Source organism: Engystomops pustulosus, unplaced genomic scaffold (assembly GCF_040894005.1).
Source record: "Engystomops pustulosus unplaced genomic scaffold, aEngPut4.maternal MAT_SCAFFOLD_141, whole genome shotgun sequence".
In the NCBI taxonomy this organism is placed as follows: domain Eukaryota; kingdom Metazoa; phylum Chordata; class Amphibia; order Anura; family Leptodactylidae; genus Engystomops; species Engystomops pustulosus.
In genome coordinates, this window is record NW_027285021.1 from 152,615 (window position 1) to 177,896 (window position 25,282).

General features: G+C 55.8%; 1 protein-coding gene across 2 annotated transcripts in view; it reads left to right on the forward strand.

Moving 5' to 3' along the window:
- ARSG (arylsulfatase G) overlaps window positions 1-25,282 on the forward strand; it is a 120,029-nt gene that overhangs the window by 55,909 nt on the left and 38,838 nt on the right. The window contains exons 1-6 of one of the 2 annotated variants that reach the window (XM_072131774.1): window positions 23-65; window positions 9,454-9,759; window positions 14,992-15,179; window positions 15,258-15,305; window positions 15,380-15,494; window positions 15,567-15,701. In XM_072131774.1, coding sequence (XP_071987875.1) covers window positions 9,479-9,759; window positions 14,992-15,179; window positions 15,258-15,305; window positions 15,380-15,494; window positions 15,567-15,701 — 767 coding nt within the window. In that variant the 5' untranslated portion in view covers window positions 23-65; window positions 9,454-9,478. Of the gene's footprint in view, window positions 1-22; window positions 66-9,453; window positions 9,760-14,991; window positions 15,180-15,257; window positions 15,306-15,379; window positions 15,495-15,566; window positions 15,702-25,282 lie in introns of those variants that run through there. The other variant, XM_072131773.1, reaches the window with a different exon arrangement.

Genomic DNA, 25,282 nt, shown 5'->3' on the forward strand with positions numbered 1-25,282 from the left:
CCCTCCCTACCCCAACACACTGCGGAATACGGAGGAGGGCGGGGCGGGAGCTGCGACATCTCCCGGTACATACTGCCCCCGCCTCATATATACTGCCCCCCGCCTCATATATACTGCCCCCCCCGCCTCATATATACTGCCCCCCCCGCCTCATATATACTGCCCCCTGCCTCGTATATACTACCCCGCCTCGTATATACTGCCCCTGCCTCGTTTATACTGCCCCCTGCCTCGTATATACTGCCCCCGCCTCATATATACTGCCCCCCTGTCTCATATATACTGCCCCCCCCGCCTCATATATACGCCCCCTGCCTCGTATATACTGCCTCATATATACTGCCCCCCGCCTCATATATACTGCCCCCTGCCTCGTATATACTACCCCGCCTCGTATATACTGCCCCTGCCTCGTATATACTGCCCCCTGCCTCGTATATACTGCCCCCTGCCTCATATATACTGCCCCCTGTCTCATATATACTGCCCCCCGCCTCATATATATGCCCCCTGCCTCGTATATACTGCCCCCTGCCTCATATATACTGCCCCCTGCCTCATATATACTGCCCCCTGCCTCGTATATACTACCCCGCCTCGTATATACTGCCCCTGCCTCGTATATACTGCCCCTGCCTCGTATATACTGCCCCCCTGCCTCATATATACGCCCCCTGCCTCATATATACTGCCCCCTGCCTCATATATACTGCCCCCCTGTCTCATATATACTGCCCCCCTGTCTCATATATACTGCCCCCTGCCTCATATATACTGCCCCCCTGTCTCATATATACTACCCCCTGTCTCATATATACTACCCCCTGCCTCATATATATACTGCCCCCCGCCTCATATATACTGCCCCCCGCCTCATATATACTGCCCCCCGCCTCATATATACTGCCCCCCGCCTCATATATACTGCCCCCCGCCTCATATATACTGCCCCCCGCCTCATATATACTGCCCCCGCCTCATATATACTTCCCCCTGTCTCATATATACTGCCCCCTGTCTCATATATACTGCCCCCTGCCTCATATATACTGCCCCCTGCCTCATACTGCCCCCTGCCTCATATATACTGCCCCCTGCCTCATATATACTGCCCCCTGCCTCATATATACTGCCCCCTGCCTCATATATACTGCCCCCTGCCTCATATATACTGCCCCCGCCTCATATATACTGCCCCCCTGTCTCATATATACGCCCCCTGTCTCATATATACGCCCCCTGTCTCATATATACTGCCCCCGCCTCATATATACTGCCCGCGCCTCATATATACTGCCCCTGCCTCATATATACTGCCCCCTACCTCATATATACAACCCCCTGCCTCGTATATACTGCCCCCCTGTCTCATATATACTGCCCCCGCCTCATATATACTGCCCCCCTGTCTCATATATACTGCCCCCGCCTCATATATACGCCCCCTGCCTCGTATATACTGCCGCCGCCTCATATATACTGCCCCCTGCCTCATATATACTGCCCCTGTCTCATATATACTGCCCCCGCCTCATATATACGCCCCCTGCCTCGTATATACTGCCGCCGCCTCATATATACTGCCCCCTGCCTCATATATACTGCCCCTGTCTCATATATACTGCCCCCCTGTCTCATATATACTGCCCCTGTCTCATATATACTGCCCCCTGTCTCATATATACTGCCCCCTGCCTCATATATACTGCCCCCCTGTCTCATATATACTGCCCCCGCCTCATATATACGCCCCCTGCCTCGTATATACTGCCGCCGCCTCATATATACTGCTCCCCCTGCCTCATTTATACTGCCCCCCTGCCTCGTATATACTGCCCCCCCTGCCTCGTATATACTGCCCCCCCTGCCTCGTATATACTGCCCCCCCTGCCTCGTATATACTGCCCCCCCTGCCTCGTATATACTGCCCATCCGCCTCGTATATACTGCCCTCCTCCTTATTTATACTGCCCTCCTCCTTATTTATACTGCCCCCTCTTTGTATATACTGCCCCCTCTTTGTATATACTGCCCCCTCTTTGTATATACTGCCCCCTCTTTGTATATACTGCCCCCTCTTTGTATATACTGCCCCCTCTTTGTATATTCTGCCCCCTCTTTGTATATTCTGCCCCCTGCCTTATTTATACTGCCCCCTGTCTTATTTATACTGCCCCCTGCCTTATTTATACTGCCCCCTGCCTTATTTATACTGCCCCCTGCCTTATTTATACTGCCCCCTGCCTTATTTATACTGCCCCCTGCCTTATTTATACTGCCCTCTGCCTTTTATATACTGCCCTCCGCCTTTTATATACTGCCCTCTGCCTTATTTATATTGCCCTCCTCCTTGTATGTACTGCCCCCTCCTTGTATGTACTGCCCCCTCCTTGTATGTACTGCCCCCTCCTTGTATGTACTGCCCTCCACCTTGTATATACTGCCCTCCACCTTGTATATACTGCCCTCCACCTTGTATATACTGCCCCCTCCTTGTATATACTGCCCCCTCCTTGTATATACTGCCCTCCTCCTTATGCCGCCCCCTCATACCGCTCTCCGCCTTATATACAGTGACCCTCCTTGTATATACTGCCCCCTCCTTGTATATACTGCCCCCTCCTTGTATATACTGCCCCCTCTTTGTATATACTGCCCCCTCCTTGTATATACTGCTCCCCTCCTTGTATATACTGCCCCCTCTTTGTATATACTGACCCCTCTTTGTATATACTGACCCCTCTTTGTATATACTGACCCCTCTTTGTATATACTGCCCCCTCTTTGTATATACTGCCCCCTCTTTGTATATACTGCCCCCTCTTTGTATATACTGCCCCCTCTTTGTATATTCTGCCCCCTGCCTTATTTATACTGCCCTCTGCCTTATTTATACTGCCCTCTGCCTTATTTATACTGCCCTCTGCCTTACATATACTGCCCTCTGCCTTTTATATACTGCCCTCTGCCTTTTATATACTGCCCTCTGCCTTTTATATACTGCCCTCTGCCTTTTATATACTGCCCTCTGCCTTTTATATACTGCCCTCTGCCTTATTTATATTGCCCTCCTCCTTGTATGTACTGCCCTCCTCCTTGTATATACTGCCCCCTCCTTGTATATACTGCCCCCTCCTTGTATATACTGCCCCCTCCTTGTATATACTGCCCTCCTCCTTATGCCGCCCCCTCATACCGCTCTCCGCCTTATATACAGTGACCCTCCTTGTATATACTGCCCCCTCCTTGTATATACTGCCCCCTCCTTGTATATACTGCCCCCTCCTTGTATATACTGCCCCCTCCTTGTATGTACTGCCCCCTCCTTGTATGTACTGCCCTCCACCTTGTATATACTGCCCTCCACCTTGTATATACTGCCCTCCACCTTGTATATACTGCCCCCTCCTTGTATATACTGCCCCCTCCTTGTATATACTGCCCTCCTCCTTATGCCGCCCCCTCATACCGCTCTCCGCCTTATATACAGTGACCCTCCTTGTATATACTGCCCCCTCCTTGTATATACTGCCCCCTCCTTGTATATACTGCCCCCTCTTTGTATATACTGCCCCCTCCTTGTATATACTACTCCCCTCCTTGTATATACTGCCCCCTCTTTGTATATACTGACCCCTCTTTGTATATACTGACCCCTCTTTGTATATACTGACCCCTCTTTGTATATACTGCCCCCTCTTTGTATATACTGCCCCCTCTTTGTATATACTGCCCCCTCTTTGTATATACTGCCCCCTCTTTGTATATTCTGCCCCCTGCCTTATTTATACTGCCCTCTGCCTTATTTATACTGCCCTCTGCCTTATTTATACTGCCCTCTGCCTTACATATACTGCCCTCTGCCTTTTATATACTGCCCTCTGCCTTTTATATACTGCCCTCTGCCTTTTATATACTGCCCTCTGCCTTTTATATACTGCCCTCTGCCTTTTATATACTGCCCTCTGCCTTTTATATACTGCCCTCTGCCTTATTTATATTGCCCTCCTCCTTGTATGTACTGCCCTCCTCCTTGTATATACTGCCCCCTCCTTGTATATACTGCCCCCTCCTTGTATATACTGCCCCCTCCTTGTATATACTGCCCTCCTCCTTATGCCGCCCCCTCATACCGCTCTCCGCCTTATATACAGTGACCCTCCTTGTATATACTGCCCCCTCCTTGTATATACTGCCCCCTCCTTGTATATACTGCCCCCTCCTTGTATATACTGCCCCCTCCTTGTATATACTGCCCCCTCCTTGTATATACTGCTCCCCTCCTTGTATATACTGCTCCCCTCCTTGTATATACTGCTCCCCTCCTTGTATATACTGCTCCCCTCCTTGTATATACTGCTCCCCTCCTTGTATATACTGCCCCCTCCTTGTATATACTGCCCCCTCCTTGTATATACTGCCCCCTCCTTGTATATACTGGCCTCCTTATGCCGCCCCCTTATACCGCTCTCCGCCTTATATACAGTGACCCTCCTTGTATATACTGCCCCCTCCTTGTATATACTGCCCCCTCCTTATATATACAGCCCCTTCCTCTTATATAGTCCCCCTCCTCATGTACTGCCCCCCTGGCCACATACTGCGGAACATAGAGGGCGGGGCAGTGCAGTAACATCTCCCCATATACTGCCCCTTCCCATATATTGTGCTGTCTCCCTCATATACAGTGCCCCCTCCTCGTGTATAGTGCCTCCTGCCTTGTTCATGAATTTGATTCCTGTGAGCCCGGTTCCCTCTTTTTTTTCCCCCTTGGTTCGATGAGGTGGCACATTGCCCTGTGTACTCGTGTCCCTTAATGTGTGTCCTCAGCAGCTCTATGTACAAGTGAGGTGAGGGGCAACTGTGGACGCTGTATCTTAGTGCTGGTGGCCACGCTCTATACATGTCCCCTGGAGCTCCTGCTGCTGGTGGCCGTGCTCTATACATGTCCCCTGGAGCTCCTGCTGCTGGTGGCCACGCCCTATACATGTCCTCTGGAGCTCCTGCTGCTGGTGGCCAAGGTCTATACATGTCCTCTGGAGCTCCTGCTGCTGGTGGCCGCGCTCTATACATGTCCTCTGGAGCTCCTGCTGCTGGTGGCCGCGCTCTATACATGTCCTCTGGAGCTCCTGCTGCTGGTGGCCGCGCTCTATACATGTCCTCTGGAGCTCCTGCTGCTGGTGGCCGCGCTCTATACATGTCCCCTGGAGCTCCTGCTGCTGGTGGCCAAGGTCTATACATGTCCTCTGGAGCTCCTGCTGCTGGTGGCCAAGGTCTATACATGTCCTCTGGAGCTCCTGCTGCTGGTGGCCACGCTCTATACATGTCCTCTGGAGCTCCTGCTGCTGGTGGCCGCGCTCTATACATGTCCTCTGGAGCTCCTGCTGCTGGTGGCCAAGGTCTATACATGTCCTCTGGAGCTCCTGCTGCTGGTGGCCGCGCTCTATACATGTCCTCTGGAGCTCCTGCTGCTGGTGGCCGCGCTCTATACATGTCCTCTGGAGCTCCTGCTGCTGGTGGCCGCGCTCTATACATGTCCCCTGGAGCTCCTGCTGCTGGTGGCCGCGCTCTATACATGTCCTCTGGAGCTCCTGCTGCTGGTGGCCAAGGTCTATACACGTCCTCTGGAGCTCCTGCTGCTGGTGGCCAAGGTCTATACATGTCCTCTGGAGCTCCTGCTGCTGGTGGCCAAGGTCTATACATGTCCTCTGGAGCTCCTGCTGCTGGTGGCCAAGGTCTATACATGTCCTCTGGAGCTCCTGCTGCTGGTGGCCGCGCTCTATACATGTCCCCTGGAGCTCCTGCTGCTGGTGGCCAAGGTCTATACATGTCCTCTGGAGCTCCTGCTGCTGGTGGCCAAGGTCTATACATGTCCCCTGGAGCTCCTGCTGCTGGTGGCCACGCTCTATACATGTCCTCTGGAGCTCCTGCTGCTGGGGGCCAAGGTCTATATATGTCCTCTGGAGCTCCTGCTGCTGGTGGCCACGCTCTATACATGTCCTCTGGAGCTCCTGCTGCTGGTGGCCGCGCTCTATACATGTCCTCTGGAGCTCCTGCTGCTGGTGGCCAAGGTCTATACATGTCCTCTGGAGCTCCTGCTGCTGGTGGCCGCGCTCTATACATGTCCTCTGGAGCTCCTGCTGCTGGTGGCCGCGCTCTATACATGTCCTCTGGAGCTCCTGCTGCTGGTGGCCGCGCTCTATACATGTCCTCTGGAGCTCCTGCTGCTGGTGGCCGCGCTCTATACATGTCCTCTGGAGCTCCTGCTGCTGGTGGCCAAGGTCTATACATGTCCTCTGGAGCTCCTGCTGCTGGTGGCCAAGGTCTATACATGCCCTCTGGAGCTCCTGCTGCTGGTGGCCGCGCTCTATACATGTCCTCTGGAGCTCCTGCTGCTGGTGGCCGTGCTCTATACATGTCCTCTGGAGCTCCTGCTGCTGGTGGCCGCGCTCTATACATGTCCCCTGGAGCTCCTGCTTCTGGTGGCCAAGGTCTATACATGTCCCCTGGAGCTCCTGCTGCTGGTGGCCCACTCTATACATGTCCTCTGGAGCTCCTGCTGCTGGTGGCCAAGGTCTATACATGTCCTCTGGAGCTCCTGCTGCTGGTGGCCAAGGTCTATACATGTCCCCTGGAGCTCCTGCTGCTGGTGGCCACGCTCTATACATGTCCTCTGGAGCTCCTGATGCTGGTGGCCAAGGTCTATACATGTCCCCTGGAGCTCCTGCTGCTGGTGGCCAAGGTCTATACATGTCCCCTGGAGCTCCTGCTGCTGGTGGCCAAGGTCTAAACATGTCCTCTGGAGCTCCTGCTGCTGGTGGCCAAGGTCTATACATGTCCTCTGGAGCTCCTGCTGCTGGTGGCCAAGGTCTATACATGTCCCCTGGAGCTCCTGCTGCTGGTGGCCAAGGTCTATACATGTCCCCTTGAGCTCCTGCTGCTGGTGGCCAAGGTCTATACATGTCCTCTGGAGCTCCTGCTGCTGGTGGCCGCGCTCTATACATGTCCTCTGGAGCTCCTGCTGCTGGTGGCCAAGGTCTATACATGTCCTCTGGAGCTCCTGCTGCTGGTGGCCAAGGTCCTTACATGTCCTCTGGAGCTCCTGCTGCTGGTGGCCGCGCTCTATACATGTCCCCTGGAGCTCCTGCTGCTGGTGGCCAAGGTCTATACATGTCCCCTGGAGCTCCTGCTGCTGGTGGCCAAGGTCTATACATGTCCCCTGGAGCTCCTGCTGCTGGTGGCCACGCTCTATACATGTCCTCTGGAGCTCCTGCTGCTGGTGGCCAAGGTCTATACATGTCCCCTGGAGCTCCTGCTGCTGGTGGCCAAGGTCTATACATGTCCTCTGGAGCTCTTGCTGCTGGTGGCCAGGTCTATACATGTCCTCTGGAGCTCCTGCTGCTCGTGGGCAGGTCTATACATGTCCTCTGGAGCTCCTGCTGCTGGTGGCCGTGCTCTATACATGTCCCCTGGAGCTCCTGCTGCTGGTGGCCAAGGTCTATACATGTCCTCTGGAACTCCTGCTGCTGGTGGCCAAGGTCTATACATGTCCTCTGGAACTCCTGCTGCTGGTGGCCGCGCTCTATACATGTCCCCTGGAGCTCCTGCTGCTGGTGGCCAAGGTCTATACATGTCCCCTGGAGCTCCTGCTGCTGGTGGCCAAGGTCTATACATGTCCCCTGGAGCTCCTGCTGCTGGTGGCCGCGCTCTATACATGTCCTCTTGAGCTCCTGCTGCTGGTGGCCAAGGTCTATACATGTCCCCTGGAGCTCCTGCTGCTGGTGGCCACGCTCTATACATGTCCTCTGGAACTCCTGCTGCTGGTGGCCAAGGTCTATACATGTCCTCTGGAGCTCCTGCTGCTGGTGGCCAAGGTCTATACATGTCCCCTGGAGCTCCTGCTGCTGGTGGCCAAGGTCTATACATGTCCTCTGGAGCTCCTGCTGCTGGTGGCCAAGGTCTATACATGTCCTCTGAAGCTCCTGCTGCTGGTGGCCACACTCTATACATGTCCCCTGGAGCTGCTGGTGGCCACGCTCTATACATGTTCCCTGGAGCTCCTGCTGCTAGTGGCTGCGCTGTATACATGTCCCCTGGAGCTCCTGCTGCTGGTGGCCGCGCTGTATACATGTCCTCTGGAGCTCCTGCTGCTGGTGGCCGCGCTCTATACATGTCCTCTGGAGCTCCTGCTGCTGGTGGCCAAGGTCTATACATGTCCTCTGGAGCTCCTGCTGCTGGTGGCCGCGCTTTATACATGTCCTCTGGAGCTCCTGCTGCTGGTGGCCAAGGTCTATACATGTCCCCTGGAGCTCCTGCTGCTGGTGGCCAAGGACTATACATGTCCTCTGGAGCTCCTGCTGCTGGTGGCCGCGCTTTATACATGTCCTCTGGAGCTCCTGCTGCTGGTGGCCGCGCTCTATATATGTCCCCTGGAGCTCCTGCTGCTGGGGGCCAAGGTCTATACATGTCCCCTGGAGCTCCTGCTGCTGGTGGCCGCGCTTTATACATGTCCTCTGGAGCGCCTGCTTCTGGTGGCCGCGCTCTATATATGTCCCCTGGAGCTCCTGCTGCTGGTGGCCGCAGTCTATGCATGTCCCCTGGAGCTCCTGCTGCTGGTGGCCGCGCTCTATATATGTCCTCTGGAGCTCCTGCTGCTGGTGGCCAAGGTCTATACATGTCCTCTGGAGCTCCTGCTGCTGGTGGCCTCGCCCTATCCATGTCCCCGGGAGCTCCTGCTGCTGGTGGCTGCGCTCTATACATGTCCTCTGGAGCTCCTGCTGCTGGCGGCCACGCTCTATACATCTCCTCTGGAGCTCCTGCTGCTGGGGGCCGCGCTCTATACATGTCCTCTGGAGCTCCTGCTGCTGGCGACCAAGCTCTGTACATGTCCCCTGGAGCTCCAGCTGCTGGTGGCTGCGCTCTATACATGTCCTCTGGAGCTCCTGCTGCTGGTGGCCGCGCTCTTTACATGTCCTCTGGTGCTCCTGGCGGCCGCGCTCTATACATGTCCTCTGGTGCTCCTGGCGGCCACGCTCTAAACATGTCCTCTGGAGCTCCTGCTGCTGGTGGCCATGCTCTATACATGTCCTCTGGTGCTCCTGGCGGCCACGCTCTATACATGTCCTCTGGAGCTCCTGCTGCTGGTGGCCACGCTCTATACATGTCCTCTGGAGCTCCTGCTGCTGGTGGCCGCGCTCTATACATGTCCTTTGGAGCTCCTGCTGCTGGCGGCCGTGGTTTATACAGCTATAGTTGTCCTTGTAGCCTCAGGCTTTGACAGCTGCAGTCTATTGATGTCCTTGTAGCCCAGACTGTTGACGGCTGCAGTCCATTGGGGTCCTCCACAGCCTCAGGCACTGGTTGTTTGTTGGCATTGGCTCTCGGCCCAGTTTCTATCCTTGTTTTCTTTTTATGAGAACTCTGCAGCGTCCTGAGCTTTGCTTTGATTTTCAGATATCACGACAAGGATGAAGACCTGATGATGTCCCCATTCATGATCCTGCTCCCTGGACATAATACTTGGAATTGTCCCACCATGGCTTTGACGTCATCTTATCTCAGCTTGGTCCTGGCTTCAACTTGTGTTGTGTTCTTCTGGTTCCTGGAATCCAGTTCCTGTCATCAACAGATAACCTACAAGCAGCCGAACTTTATTGTGATCCTTGCCGATGACATGGGGTGGGGGGATCTTGGGGCAAATATGGCTCCAGAGCGATCACATACTCCCAACCTCGACAGACTTGCCTCTGAGGGGTTGAGGTAAATCAGGGGGAAGAGGTATAACCAGATCCAAGGGCTGGAGCATAATACTAAGGGGAAAAAACTGCTCATGCTCCCTCTACTTAGATGCAGCATTACCTCCACCTCTCCACCCCATAAACACCATCATCCACTCTCCTGAGCTGCAGCATAACCACATCTCCTTACATACCATCATCCACTCCTCTAATGAGCTGCAGCATATCACCCACCTCGCCTAACACACCATGATCTGATCCTGTGCTGAGCTGCGGCCTAACCTTCACCTCTCCCTACACACCATCATCCACTCCTCTATTGAGCTGCAGCATAACCACTTCTCCATACACACCATGATCCAATCCTCTCCTGAGCTGGAGCATAACCTTCATCTCTCCTTACATACCATCACTTGTTCTGCTCCTGAGCTGCAGCATAACCACTTCTCCATACCCACCATCACTCGCTCCACTCCTGAGCTGCAGCATAACCACTTCTCCATACACACCATCACTGGCTCCTCTCCTGAGCTGCAGCATAACCCCACCTCTCCTTACATACCATCACGAGCTCCTCTCCTGAGCTGCAGCATAACCTTCACCTCACCATACATACCATCACTCCAAACACAGCATCACTGGTTCCACTCCTGAGTTGCAACATAACCATTTCTCCATACACACCATCATCCACTCTCCTGAGCTGTAGCATAACCACCTCGCCATATACACCATCGCTCCCTCCTCACCTGAGCTGCAGAATAAACTCCACCTCTCCATACAAGCCATTATCCACTCCTTTACTGAGCTGCAGCATATCCCCCACCTTGCCTTACACACCATGATCTGATCCTCTGCTGAGTTGCAGCATAACCACTTCTCCATACATACCATCATCCGCTCTTCTCCTGAGCTGCAACATAACCACTTCTCCATTCCTCCCAATCATCCGCTCCTCTCCTGAGCTGCAACATAACCACTTCTCCATTCCTCCCAATCATCCGCTCCTCTCCTGAGCTGCAGCATAACCACTTCTCCATACATACCATCATCCGCTCCTCTCCTGAGCTGCAGCATAACCACTTCTCCATACATACCATCATCCGCTCCTCTTCTGAGCTGCAACATAACCACTTCTCCATTCCTCCCAATGATCCGCTCCTCTCCTGAGCTGCAGCATAACCACTTCTCCATTCCTCCCAATGATCCGCTCCTCTCCTGAGCTGCAGCATAACCACTTCTCCATACATACTATCATCCGCTCCTCTCCTGGGCTGCAACATAACCACTTCTCCATTCCTCCCAATCATCCGCTCCTTTCCTGAGCTGCAGCATAACCACTTCTCCATACATACCATCATCCGCTCCTCTCCTGAGCTGCAGCATAAACACTTCTCCATACATACCATCATCCACTCCTCTCCTGAGCTGCAGCATAACCACTTCTCCATACATACCATCATCCGCTCCTCTCCTGAGCTGCAACATAACCACTTCTCCATTCCTCCCAATCATCCGCTCCTCTCCTGAGCTGCAACATAACCACTTCTCCATACATACCATCATCCGCTCCTCTCCTGAGCTGCAGCATAACCACTTCTCCATACATACCATCATCCGCTCCTCTCCTGAGCTGCAGCATAACCACTTCTCCATTCCCCCCAATCATCCGCTCCTCTCCTGAGCTGCAACATAACCACTTCTCCATTCCTCCCAATCATCCGCTCCTCTCCTGAGCTGCAGCATAACCACTTCTCCATACATACCATCATCCGCTCCTCTCCTGAGCTGCAGCATAACCACTTCTCCATACATACCATCATCCGCTCCTCTTCTGAGCTGCAACATAACCACTTCTCCATACATACCAACATCCTCTCCTCTCCTGAGCTGCAGCATAACCACTTCTCCATACATACTATCATCCGCTCCTCTCCTGAGCTGCAACATAACCACTTCTCCATTCCTCCCAATCATCCGCTCCTCTCCTGAGCTGCAGCATAACCACTTCTCCATACATACCATCATCCGCTCCTCTCCTGAGCTGCAGCATAACCACTTCTCCATACATACCATCATCCGCTCCTCTTCTGAGCTGCAACATAACCACTTCTCCATACATACCAACATCCTCTCCTCTCCTGAGCTGCAGCATAACCACTTCTCCATACATACTATCATCCGCTCCTCTCCTGAGCTGCAACATAACCACTTCTCCATTCCTCCCAATCATCCGCTCCTTTCCTGAGCTGCAGCATAACCACTTCTCCATACATACCATCATCCGCTCCTCTCCTGATCTGCAACATAACCACTTCTCCATACACACCATCATCCACTCCTCTATTGAGCTGCAGCATAACCACTTCTCCATACATACCATCATCCGATCCTCTCCTGAGCTGCAGAATAACCACTTCTCCATACATACCATCATCCGCTCCTCTCCTGAGCTGCAACATAACCACTTCTCCATACACACCATCATCCACTCCTCTATTGAGCTGCAGCATAACCACTTCTCCATACATACCATCATCCGATCCTCTCCTGAGTTGCAACATAACCACTTCTCCATACATACCATCATCCACTCCTCTCCTGAGCTGCAGCATAACCACTTCTCCATACATACCATCATCCACTCCTCTCCTGAGCTGCAGCATAACCACTTCTCCATACATACCATCATCCGATCCTCTCCTGAGCTGCAGCATAACCACTTCTCCATACATACCATCATCCGATCCTCTCCTGAGTTGCAACATAACCACTTCTCCATACATACCATCATCCGCTCCTCTCCTGAGCTGCAGCATAACCACTTCTCCATACATACCATCATCCGATCCTCTCCTGAGTTGCAACATAACCACTTCTCCATACACACCATCATCCGCTCCTCTCCTGAGCTGCAGCATAACCACTTCTCCATACATACCATCATCCACTCCTCTCCTGAGCTGCAACATAACCACTTCTCCATTCCTCCCAATCATCCGCTCCTCTCCTGAGCTGCAGCATAACCACTTCTCCATACATACCATCATCCGCTCCTCTCCTGAGTTGCAGCATAACCACTTCTCCATTCCCCCCAATCATCCGCTCCTCTCCTGAGCTGCAGCATAACCACTTCTCCATACACACCATCATACACTCCTCTCCTGAGCTGCAACATAACCACTTCTCCATACATACTATCATCCGCTCCTCTCCTGAGCTGCAACATAACCACTTCTCCATTCCTCCGAATCATCCGCTCCTCTCCTGAGCTGCAGCATAACCACTTCTCCATACATACCATCATCCGCTCCTCTCCTGAGTTGCAGCATAACCACTTCTCCATACACACCATCATCCGCTCCTCTCCTGAGTTGCAGCATAACCACTTCTCCATTCCCCCCAATCATTCGCTCCTCTCCTGAGCTGCAGCATAACCACTTCTCCATACATACCATAATCCGCACCTCTCCTGAGCTGCAGCATAACCACTTCTCCATTCCACCTAATCATCCGCTCCTCTCCTGAGCTGCAGCATAACCACTTCTCCATACATACCATCATCCGCTCCTCTCCTGAGCTGCAACATAACCACTTCTCCATACATACCATCATCCGCTCCTCTCCTGAGCTGCAGCATAACCACTTCTCCATACATACCATCATCCGCTCCTCTCCTGAGCTGCAGCATAACCACTTCTCCATTCCCCCCAATCATCCGCTCCTCTCCTGAGCTGCAGCATAACCACTTCTCCATACATACCATCATCCGCTCCTCTCCTGATCTGCAACATAACCACTTCTCCATACACACCATCATCCACTCCTCTATTGAGCTGCAGCATAACCACTTCTCCATACATACCATCATCCGATCCTCTCCTGAGCTGCAGAATAACCACTTCTCCATACATACCATCATCCGCTCCTCTCCTGAGCTGCAACATAACCACTTCTCCATACACACCATCATCCACTCCTCTATTGAGCTGCAGCATAACCACTTCTCCATACATACCATCATCCGATCCTCTCCTGAGTTGCAACATAACCACTTCTCCATACATACCATCATCCACTCCTCTCCTGAGCTGCAGCATAACCACTTCTCCATACATACCATCATCCACTCCTCTCCTGAGCTGCAGCATAACCACTTCTCCATACATACCATCATTCGATCCTCTCCTGAGCTGCAGCATAACCACTTCTCCATACATACCATCATCCGATCCTCTCCTGAGTTGCAACATAACCACTTCTCCATACATACCATCATCCGCTCCTCTCCTGAGCTGCAGCATAACCACTTCTCCATACATACCATCATCCGATCCTCTCCTGAGTTGCAACATAACCACTTCTCCATACACACCATCATCCGCTCCTCTCCTGAGCTGCAGCATAACCACTTCTCCATACATACCATCATCCACTCCTCTCCTGAGCTGCAACATAACCACTTCTCCATTCCTCCCAATCATCCGCTCCTCTCCTGAGCTGCAGCATAACCACTTCTCCATACATACCATCATCCGCTCCTCTCCTGAGTTGCAGCATAACCACTTCTCCATTCCCCCCAATCATCCGCTCCTCTCCTGAGCTGCAGCATAACCACTTCTCCATACACACCATCATACACTCCTCTCCTGAGCTGCAACATAACCACTTCTCCATACATACCATCATCCGCTCCTCTCCTGAGTTGCAGCATAACCACTTCTCCATACACACCATCATCCGCTCCTCTCCTGAGTTGCAGCATAACCACTTCTCCATTCCCCCCAATCATTCGCTCCTCTCCTGAGCTGCAGCATAACCACTTCTCCATACATACCATAATCCGCACCTCTCCTGAGCTGCAGCATAACCACTTCTCCATTCCACCTAATCATCCGCTCCTCTCCTGAGCTGCAGCATAACTACTTCTCCATACATACCATCATCCGCTCCTCTCCTGAGCTGCAACATAACCACTTCTCCATACATACCATCATCCGCTCCTCTCCTGAGCTGCAGCATAACCACTTCTCCATACATACCATCATCCGCTCCTCTCCTGAGCTGCAGCATAACCACTTCTCCATTCCCCCCAATCATCCGCTCCTCTCCTGAGCTGCAGCATAACCACTTCTCCATACATACCATCATCCGCTCCTCTACTGAGCTGCAGCATAACCACTTCTCCATACACACCATCATCCGCTCCTCTCCTGAGCTCCAGCATAGCCTTTCCCTTGTTTATATCTTGAAGGCTTGTGGATTTCCATGCTGCGGCCTCCACATGTTCTCCATCCCGAGCATCGCTTCTCACTGGAAGACTTGGAATCCGTAATGGGGTGACGCACAACTTTGCTGCCACGTCAGTAGGGGGCCTTCCCATCAATGAGACTACTCTTGCTGAGACCTTAAGACAATACGGCTACATCACTGGTCTCATAGGTACTGCTCCTCTCCAGACATGGGGATCAGGACCACCAGCTGCACCCACCCTCACACCACTGATTGAATTTCTTGCAGGTAAATGGCACCTGGGCCACCATGGATCTTTCCATCCCAACCATCGGGGTGAGTGTGCCTGCCTGTGTCCCATTCTACATGGCACAAGCCGTCGCCTTACTCCTCTGCCTCCCGCTTTGCAGGTTTTGATTATTACTTTGGCATTCCATATAGTAACGACATGGGGTGCACCGACTGCCCTGGGTACAACCACCCGCCGTGCCCGCCATGCCCCCAGCATGCCACTGCTCCCCATAGGTAACAGCATCTTCATGGATCTGTCGCCATTGCTTGTTCCATCACTGTGACACGTTGTATCACTCTGTCTAGGCCACCGGGAGGATGCGACACCAAACTGGCACTACCCCTGATGGAGAATTCTGCCATCCTGGAGCAGCCGGTCAACCTAAGCCGCTTACCTGAGCGATACTCCGAGCAGGCGCTCACATTCATCAGAGAAGCCAAGTAAGTAATACATGACCCCTACGTGTTCTTCTTCATCCATAAAGGGACCATGATCCTCTGATGCGGTGGCTTCCTGATGGTCATATATTCCTGACATCTCCGTGTGCTGGGTCAGGCTGCCATGACCTGTCAGATTATCCACCCTGACGCCACAATGCCGGATCATACAAGGATTCTGCTCTTTATTGTTCCAGTTTAACTCTTGTGTGCCTGTAAAGTTTCTGGAAAGAACTGAACAAATAATAAAAACTAAAAAACACATAACACACATGAAAAAAGAAAAAGGCAGGTAAGAAGTGAAGCCCGCCCTACAAATATGCCGTGGATGAGCACCCATCACTATACCATGTGTAATAGGGCAGTGTCTGGGTGGTGGGGGCACAGGAGAGGCTGGTGAGGGCACCCATCACTATACCATGTGTAATAGGGCAGTGTCTGGGTGGTGGGGGCACAGGAGAGGCTGGTGAGGGCACCCATCACTATACCATGTGTAATAGGGCAGTGTCTGGGTGGTGCTGGGGGCACAGGAGAGGCTGGTGAGGGCACCCATCACTATACCATGTGTAATAGGGCAGTGTCTGGGTGGTGGGGGCACAGGAGAGGCTGGTGAGGGCACCCATCACTATACCATGTGTAATAGGGCAGTGTCTGGGTGGTGCTGGGGGCACAGGAGAGGCTGGTGAGGGCACCCATCACTATAATATGTGTAATAGGGCAGTGTCTGGGTGGTGGTAGGGGCACAGGAGAGGCTGGTGAGGGCACCCATCACTATACTATGTGTAATAGGGCAGTGTCTGGGTGGTGGTGGGGGCACAGGAGAGGCTGGTGAGGGCACCCATCACTATACCATGTGTAATAGGGCAGTGTCTGGGTGGTGGTGGGGGCACAGGAGAGGCTGGTGAGGGCACCCATCACTATACCATGTGTAATAGGGCAGTGTCTGGGTGGTGGTGGGGGCACAGGAGAGGCTGGTGAGGGCACCCATCACTATACCATGTGTAATAGGGCAGTGTCTGGGTGGTGGTGGGGGCACAGGAGAGGCTGGTGAGGGCACCCATCACTATACCATGTGTAATAGGGCAGTGTCTGGGTGGTGGTGGGGGCACAGGAGAGGCTGGTGAGGGCACCCATCACTATACCATGTGTAATAGGGCAGTGTCTGGGTGGTGGTGGGGGCACAGGAGAGGCTGGTGAGGGCACCCATCACTATACCATGTGTAATAGGGCAGTGTCTGGGTGGTGGGGGCACAGGAGAGGCTGGTGAGGGCACCTATCACTATACCATGTGTAATAGGGCAGTGTCTGGGTGGTGGTGGGGGCACAGGAGAGGCTGGTGAGGGCACCCATCACTATACCATGTGTAATAGGGCAGTGTCTGGGTGGTGGGGGCACAGGAGAGGCTGGTGAGGGCACAGGAGAGGCTGGTGAGGGCACCCATCACTATACCATGTGTAATAGGGCAGTGTCTGGGTGGTGGGGGCACAGGAGAGGCTGGTGAGGGCACCTATCACTATACCATGTGTAATAGGGCAGTGTCTGGGTGGTGGTGGGGGCACAGGAAAGGCCGGTGAGGGCACCCATCACTATACCATGTGTAATAGGGCAGTGTCTGGGTGGTGGGGGCACAGGAGAGGCTGGTGAGGGCACCCATCACTATACCATGTGTAATAGGGCAGTGTCTGGGTGGTGCTGGGGGCACAGGAGAGGCTGGTGAGGGCACCCATCACTATACCATGTGTAATAGGGCAGTGTCTGGGTGGTGGTGGGGGCACAGGAGAGGCTGGTGAGGGCACCCATCACTATACCATGTGTAATAGGGCAGTGTCTGGGTGGTGCTGGGGGCACAGGAGAGGCTGGTGAGGGCACCCATCACTATACCATGTGTAATAGGGCAGTGTCTGGGTGGTGGTGGGGGCACAGGAGAGGCTGGTGAGGGCACCCATCACTATACCATGTGTAATAGGGCAGTGTCTGGGTGGTGGTGGGGGCACAGGAGAGGCTGGTGAGGGCACCCATCACTATACCATGTGTAATAGGGCAGTGTCTGGGTGGTGGTGGGGGCACAGGAGAGGCTGGTGAGGGCACCCATCACTATACTATGTGTAATAGGGCAGTGTCTGGGTGGTGGTGGGGGCACAGGAGAGGCTGGTGAGGGCACCCATCACTATACTATGTGTAATAGGGCAGTGTCTGGGTGGTGGTGGGGGCACAGGAGAGGCTGGTGAGGGCACCCATCACTATACCATGTGTAATAGGGCAGTGTCTGGGTGGTGGTGGGGGCACAGGAGAGGCTGGTGAGGGCACCCATCACTATACTATGTGTAATAGGGCAGTGTCTGGGTGGTGGGGGCACAGGAGAGGCTGGTGAGGGCACCCATCACTATACCATGTGTAATAGGGCAGTGTCTGGGTGGTGGTGGGGGCACAGGAGAGGCTGGTGAGGGCACCCATCACTATACCATGTGTAATAGGGCAGTGTCTGGGTGGTGGTGGGGGCACAGGAGAGGCTGGTGAGGGCACCCATCACTATACCATGTGTAATAGGGCAGTGTCTGGGTGGTGGTGGGGGCACAGGAGAGGCTGGTGAGGGCACCCATCACTATACCATGTGTAATAGGGCAGTGTCTGGGTGGTGGGGGCACAGGAGAGGCTGGTGAGGGCACCCATCACTATACCATGTGTAATAGGGCAGTGTCTGGGTGGTGGTGGGGGCACAGGAGAGGCTGGTGAGGGCACCCATCACTATACCATGTGTAATAGGGCAGTGTCTGGGTGGTGGTGGGGGCACAGGAGAGGCTGGTGAGGGCACCCATCACTATACCATGTGTAATAGGGCAGTGTCTGGGTGGTGGGGGCACAGGAGAGGCTGGTGAGGGCACCCATCACTATACCATGTGTAATAGGGCAGTGTCTGGGTGGTGGTGGGGGCACAGGAGAGGCTGGTGAGGGCACCCATCACTATACCATGTGTAATAGGGCAGTGTCTGGGTGGTGGTGGGGGCACAGGAGAGGCTGGTGAGGGCACCCATCACTATACCATGTGTAATAGGGCAGTGTCTGGGTGGTGGGGGCACAGGAGAGGCTGGTGAGGGCACCCATCACTATACCATGTGTAATAGGGCAGTGTCTGGGTGGTGGGGGCACAGGAGAGGCTGGTGAGGGCACCCATCACTATACCATGTGTAATAGGGCAGTGTCTGGGTGGTGGTGGGGGCACAGGAGAGGCTGGTGAGGGCAACCATCACTATACCATGTGTAATAGGGCAGTGTCTGGGTGGTGGTGGGGGCACAGGAGAGGCTGGTGAGGGCACCCATCACTATACCATGTGTAATAGGGCAGTGTCTGGGTGGTGGTGGGGGCACAGGAGAGGCTGGTGAGGGCACCCATCACTATACTATGTGTAATAGGGCAGTGTCTGGGTGGTGGGGGCACAGGAGAGGCTGGTGAGGGCACCCATCACTATACCATGTGTAATAGGGCAGTGTCTGGGTGGTGGTGGGGGCACAGGAGAGGCTGGTGAGGGCACCCATCACTATACCATGTGTAATAGGGCAGTGTCTGGGTGGTGGTGGGGGCACAGGAGAGGCTGGTGAGGGCACCCATCACTATACCATGTGTAATAGGGCAGTGTCTGGGTGGTGGTGGGGGCACAGGAGAGGCTGGTGAGGGCACCCATCACTATACCATGTGTAATAGGGCAGTGTCTGGGTGGTGGGGGCACAGGAGAGGCTGGTGAGGGCACCCATCACTATACCATGTGTAATAGGGCAGTGTCTGGGTGGTGGGGGCACAGGAGAGGCTGGTGAGGGCACCCATCACTATACCATGTGTAATAGGGCAGTGTCTGGGTGGTGGGGGCACAGGAGAGGCTGGTGAGGGCACCCATCACTATACCATGTGTAATAGGGCAGTGTCTGGGTGGTGGTGGGGGCACAGGAGAGGCTGGTGAGGGCACCCATCACTATACCATGTGTAATAGGGCAGTGTCTGGGTGGTGGTGGGGGCACAGGAGAGGCTGGTGAGGGCACCCATCACTATACCATGTGTAATAGGGCAGTGTCTGGGTGGTGGTGGGGGCACAGGAGAGGCTGGTGAGGGCACCCATCACTATACCATGTGTAATAGGGCAGTGTCTGGGTGGTGGTGGGGGCACAGGAGAGGCTGGTGAGGGCACCTATCACTATACCATGTGTAATAGGGCAGTGTCTGGGTGGTGGTGGGGGCACAGGAGAGGCTGGTGAGGGCACCCATCACTATACCATGTGTAATAGGGCAGTGTCTGGGTGGTGGTGGGGGCACAGGAGAGGCTGGTGAGGGCACCCATCACTATACCATGTGTAATAGGGCAGTGTCTGGGTGGTGGTGGGGGCACAGGAGAGGCTGGTGAGGGCACCTATCACTATACCATGTGTAATAGGGCAGTGTCTGGGTGGTGGTGGGGGCACAGGAGAGGCTGGTGAGGGCACCCATCACTATACTATGTGTAATAGGGCAGTGTCTGGGTGGTGGTGGGGGCACAGGAGAGGCTGGTGAGGGCACCCATCACTATACCATGTGTAATAGGGCAGTGTCTGGGTGGTGGTGGGGGCACAGGAGAGGCTGGTGAGGGCACCCATCACTATACCATGTGTAATAGGGCAGTGTCTGGGTGGTGGTGGGGGCACAGGAGAGGCTGGTGAGGGCACCCATCACTATACCATGTGTAATAGGGCAGTGTCTGGGTGGTGGTGGGGGCACAGGAGAGGCTGGTGAGGGCACCCATCACTATACTATGTGTAATAGGGCAGTGTCTGGGTGGTGCTGGGGGCACAGGAGAGGCTGGTGAGGGCACCCATCACTATACCATGTGTAATAGGGCAGTGTCTGGGTGGTGGGGGCACAGGAGAGGCTGGTGAGGGCACCCATCACTATACCATGTGTAATAGGGCAGTGTCTGGGTGGTGGTGGGGGCACAGGAGAGGCTGGTGAGGGCACCCATCACTATAGCAGGAATGTGCAGTGTTTGTGATGCCTCAGTTTGTTTACAAGATCTTTTTGTTCTTTCTTGTGGCATTTGAGCCTTGGCAGCTCCTGGCACGCGTCCGGTCATGCCACCTGTTGTGTAATTTGCTCTTGGCTTTGCATGACGGGATCTGTCATAGCCAAGACTCCGGGGAGGGCGAGTTCTGTACTTTGTTCTGATGGGTTTGGCGATGCCCTGGTAACTGGGTGGTGACAGCGGGTACAGAAGCAATGCTGGAAGCTTTGGATCCTCCCCCCTGGATTCGGGGACCCTCGGCTCCAGGTCCCCCAGGTTGGACGGTGAACCTTGGTGAAGGCATTTTCCAGTTTCTCCAGGGATGCTCCGTTGGGTTTAGGTCCGGGCTCTGGGTCAGGAATAGTCAGAGATGTTCTGGAGCCTCTGCTGTGGTATTAGCTTGTGCTTAGCGTCATTGTCTTGTTGGAAGGTTCGGCCCAGTCTGAGGTCCGGAGCTCTAGAAAATGTTCTCCTCCAGAATCTCTGCACTTGGCCGCATTCATCTTTCCTTCCATTACACCCAGTGGTCCTGTCCCCCCCCATAGCCAGATGCTGCCCCCCCAGTACTGGGCACTGCCCTTCCCCCCATAGCCTGATGCTGCCCCCCCACTACTGGGCACTGCACTACATTTCCCCCCATAGCCTGATGCTGCCCCCCCCCCTAGTACTGGGCACTGCCCTTCCCCCCTTAACCTGATGCTGCCCCTCCCAGTACTGGGCACAGCCCTTCCCCCCATAGCCTGATGCTGCCCCCCCCCCTAGTACTGGGCACTGCCCTTCCCCCCATAACATGATGCTGCCCCCCCAGTACTGGGCACTGCCCTTCCCCCATAGCCTGATGCTGCCCTCCCAGTACTGGGCACTGCCCTTCCTCCATAGCCTGATGCTGCCCCCCCAGTACTGGGCACTGCCCTTCCCCACATAGCCTGATGCTGCCCCCAGTACTGGGCACTGCCCTTCCTCCATAGCCTGATGCTGCCCTCCCAGTACTGGGCACTGCCCTTCCCCACATAGCCTGATGCTGTCCCCCAGTACTGGGCACTGCCCTTCCTCCATAGCCTGATGCTGCCCTCCCAGTACTGGGCACTGCCCTTCCTCCATAGCCTGATGCTGCCCCCCCAGTACTGGGCACTGCCCTTCCCCCCATAGCCTGATGCTGTCCCCCAGTACTGGGCACTGCCCTTCCCCCATAGCCTGATGCTGACCCCCCAGTACTGGGCACTGCCCTTCCCCCCATAGCCTGATGCTGCTCCCCCAGTACTGGTAACTGCCCTTCCCCCATTGCCTAATGCTGCGCCCCCAGTACTGGGCACTGCCCTTCCCCCATAGCCTGATGCTGACCCCCCAGTACTGGACACTGCCCTTCCCCCCATAGCCTGATGCTGCTCCCCCAGTACTGGGCACTGCCCTTCCCCCCATAGCCCGATGCTGCCCCCCAGTACTGGGAAGTTCCCCCAATAGCCTGATGCTGCCCCCCAGTACTGGGAAGTTCCCCCAATAGCCTGATGCTGCCCCCCAGTACTGGGCAGTTCCCCCAATAGCCTGATGCTGTCCCCCCAGTACTGGGCAGTTCCCCCAATAGCCTAATGCTGCCCCCCCCAGTACTGGACACTGCCCTTCCCCCCATAGCCTGATGCTGCCCCCCAGTACTGGGCACTGCCCTTCCCCCCATAACCTGATGCTGCCCCCCCCTAGTACTGGGCACTGCCCTTCCCCCCATAACATGATGCTGCCCCCCCAGTACTGGGCACTGCCCTTCCCCCCATAACATGATGCTGCCCCCCCAGTACTGGGCACTGCCCTTCCCCCCCATAGCCTGATGCTGCCCCCCCAGTACTGGGCACTGCCCTTCCCCCCATAGCCTGATGCTGTACCCCCAGTACTGGGCACTGCCCTTCCCCCCATAGCCTGATGCTGTCCCCCAGTACTGGGCACTGCCCTTAAACCCCATAGCCTGATGCTGCCCCCCCAGTACTGGGCACTGCCCTTCCCCCCATAGCGTGATGCTGCTCCCCCAGTACTGGGCACTGCCCTTCCCCCCATAGCCTGATGCTGCCCCCCCCAGTACTGGGCACTGCCCTTCCCCCCATAGCCTGATGCTGCCCCCCCCCCAGTACTGGGCACTGCCCTTCCCCCCATAACATAATGCTGCCCCCCCAGTACTGGACACTGCCCTTCCCCCCATAGCCTGATGCTGCCCTCCCAGTATTGAGCACTGCCCTCCCCCCCCCATAGCCTGATGCTGCCGTCCCCAGTACTGGGCACTGCCCTTCCCCCCATAGCCTGATGCTGCCCCCCAGTACTGGGCACTGCCCTTCCCCCATAGCCTGATGCTGCCCCCCCCAGTACTGGGCACTGCCCTTCCCCCCCATAGCCTGATGCTGCCCCCCCAGTACTGGGCACAGCCCTTCCCCCATAGCCTGATGCTGCCCCCCCCCAGTACTGGACACTGCCCTTCCCCCCATAGCCTGATGCTGCCCCCCCCAGTACTGGGCACTGCCCTTCCCCCCATAGCCTGATGCTGCCCCCCCCCCCCCCCCAGTACTGGGCACTGCCCTTCCCCCCATAACATAATGCTGCCCCCCCAGTACTGGACACTGCCCTTCCCCCCATAGCCTGATGCTGCCCTCCCAGTATTGAGCACTGCCCTCCCCCCCCCCCCATAGCCTGATGCTGCCGTCCCCAGTACTGGGCACTGCCCTTCCCCCCATAGCCTGATGCTGCCCCCCAGTACTGGGCACTGCCCTTCCCCCCATAGCCTGATGCTGTCCCCCAGTACTGGGCACTGCCCTTCCCCCATAGCCTGATGCTGCCCCCCCCCCAGTACTGGGCACTGCCCTTCCCCCCATAGCCTAATGCTGCCCCCCCAGTACTGAGCACTGCCCCCCCCCCCATAGCCTGATGCTGCCCCTCCAGTACTGGGCACTGCCCTTCCCTCCAATGCCTAATGCTGCCCCCCCAGTACTGGGCACTGCCCTTCCCTCCAATGCCTAATGCTGCCCCCCCAGTACTGGGCACTGCCCTTCCCCCCATAACATAATGCTGCCCCCCCAGTACTGGACACTGCCCTTCCCCCCATAGCCTGATGCTGCCCTCCCAGTATTGGGCACTGCCCCCCCCCCCATAGCCTGATGCTGCCCCCCCCAGTACTGGGCACTGCCCTTCCCCCCATAGCCTGATGCTGCCCCCCAGTACTGGGCACTGCCCTTCCCCCCATAGCCTGATGCTGCCCCCCCAGTACTGGGCACTGCCCTTCCCCACATAGCCTGATGCTGTCCCCCAGTACTGGGCACTGCCCTTCCCCCATAGCCTGATGCTGCCCCCCCAGTACTGGGCACTGCCCTTCCCCACATAGCCTAATGCTGCCCCCCCAGTACTGAGCACTGCCCCCCCCCATAGCCTGATGCTGCCCCTCCAGTACTGGGCACTGCCCTTCCCTCCAATGCCTAATGCTGCCCCCCCCAGTACTGGGCACTGCCCTTCCCCCCAATGCCTGGTGCTGCTCCCCCGAGTACTGGGCACTGCCCTTCCCCCCATTGCCTAATGCTGCCCTCCCAGTACTGGGCACTGCCCTTCCCCCCATAGCCTGATGCTGCCCCCCCCAGTACTGGGCACTGCAATTCCCCCCAATGCCTGATGCTGCCCCCCTAGTACTGGGCCCTGCCCTTCACCCCAATGCCTGATGCTGCCCCCCTAGTACTGGGCACTGCCCTTCCCCCCATAGTCTGATGCTGCCCCCCATGTAGTGGGCACTGCCCTCCCCAAAGCTTGATGCTGCCCCCCCAGCACTGGGTACTGCCCTTCCCCCCATAGCCTGATGCTGCCCCCCATGTAGTGGGCACTGCCCTCCCCAAAGCTTGATGCTGCCCCCCCAGTACTGGGCACTGCCCTTCCCCCCATTGCCTAATGCTGCCCTCCCAGTACTGGGCACTGCCCTTCCCCCCATAGCCTGATGCTGCCCCCCCCAGTACTGGGCACTGCAATTCCCCCCAATGCCTGATGCTGCCCCCCTAGTACTGGGCCCTGCCCTTCACCCCAATGCCTGATGCTGCCCCCCTAGTACTGGGCACTGCCCTTCCCCCCATAGTCTGATGCTGCCCCCCATGTAGTGGGCACTGCCCTCCCCAAAGCTTGATGCTGCCCCCCCAGTACTGGGCACTGCCTTTCCCCCCATAGCCTGATGCTGCCCCCCCAGTACTGGGCACTGCCCTTCCCCCCTATAGCTTGATGCTGCCCCCCCCCCCCAGTACTGGGCCCTGCCCTTCCCCCCAAAGCCTGATGCTGCCCCCCCCCCAGTACTGGGCACTGTCCTTCCCCCCATAGCCTGATGCTGCCCCCCCCCCAGTACTGGGTACTGCCCTACCCCCCAATTCCTGATGCTGCCCCCCTAGTACAGGGCTCTGATCTTCCCCCCAATGCCTGATGCTGCCCCCCTAGTACTAGGCACTGCCCTTCCCCCCATAGTCTGATGCTGCCCCCCAAGTACTGGGCACTTCCCTTCCCCCCAATGCCTGATGCGGCCCCCCTAGTACTGGGCACTGCCCTTCCCCCCCATAGCCTGAT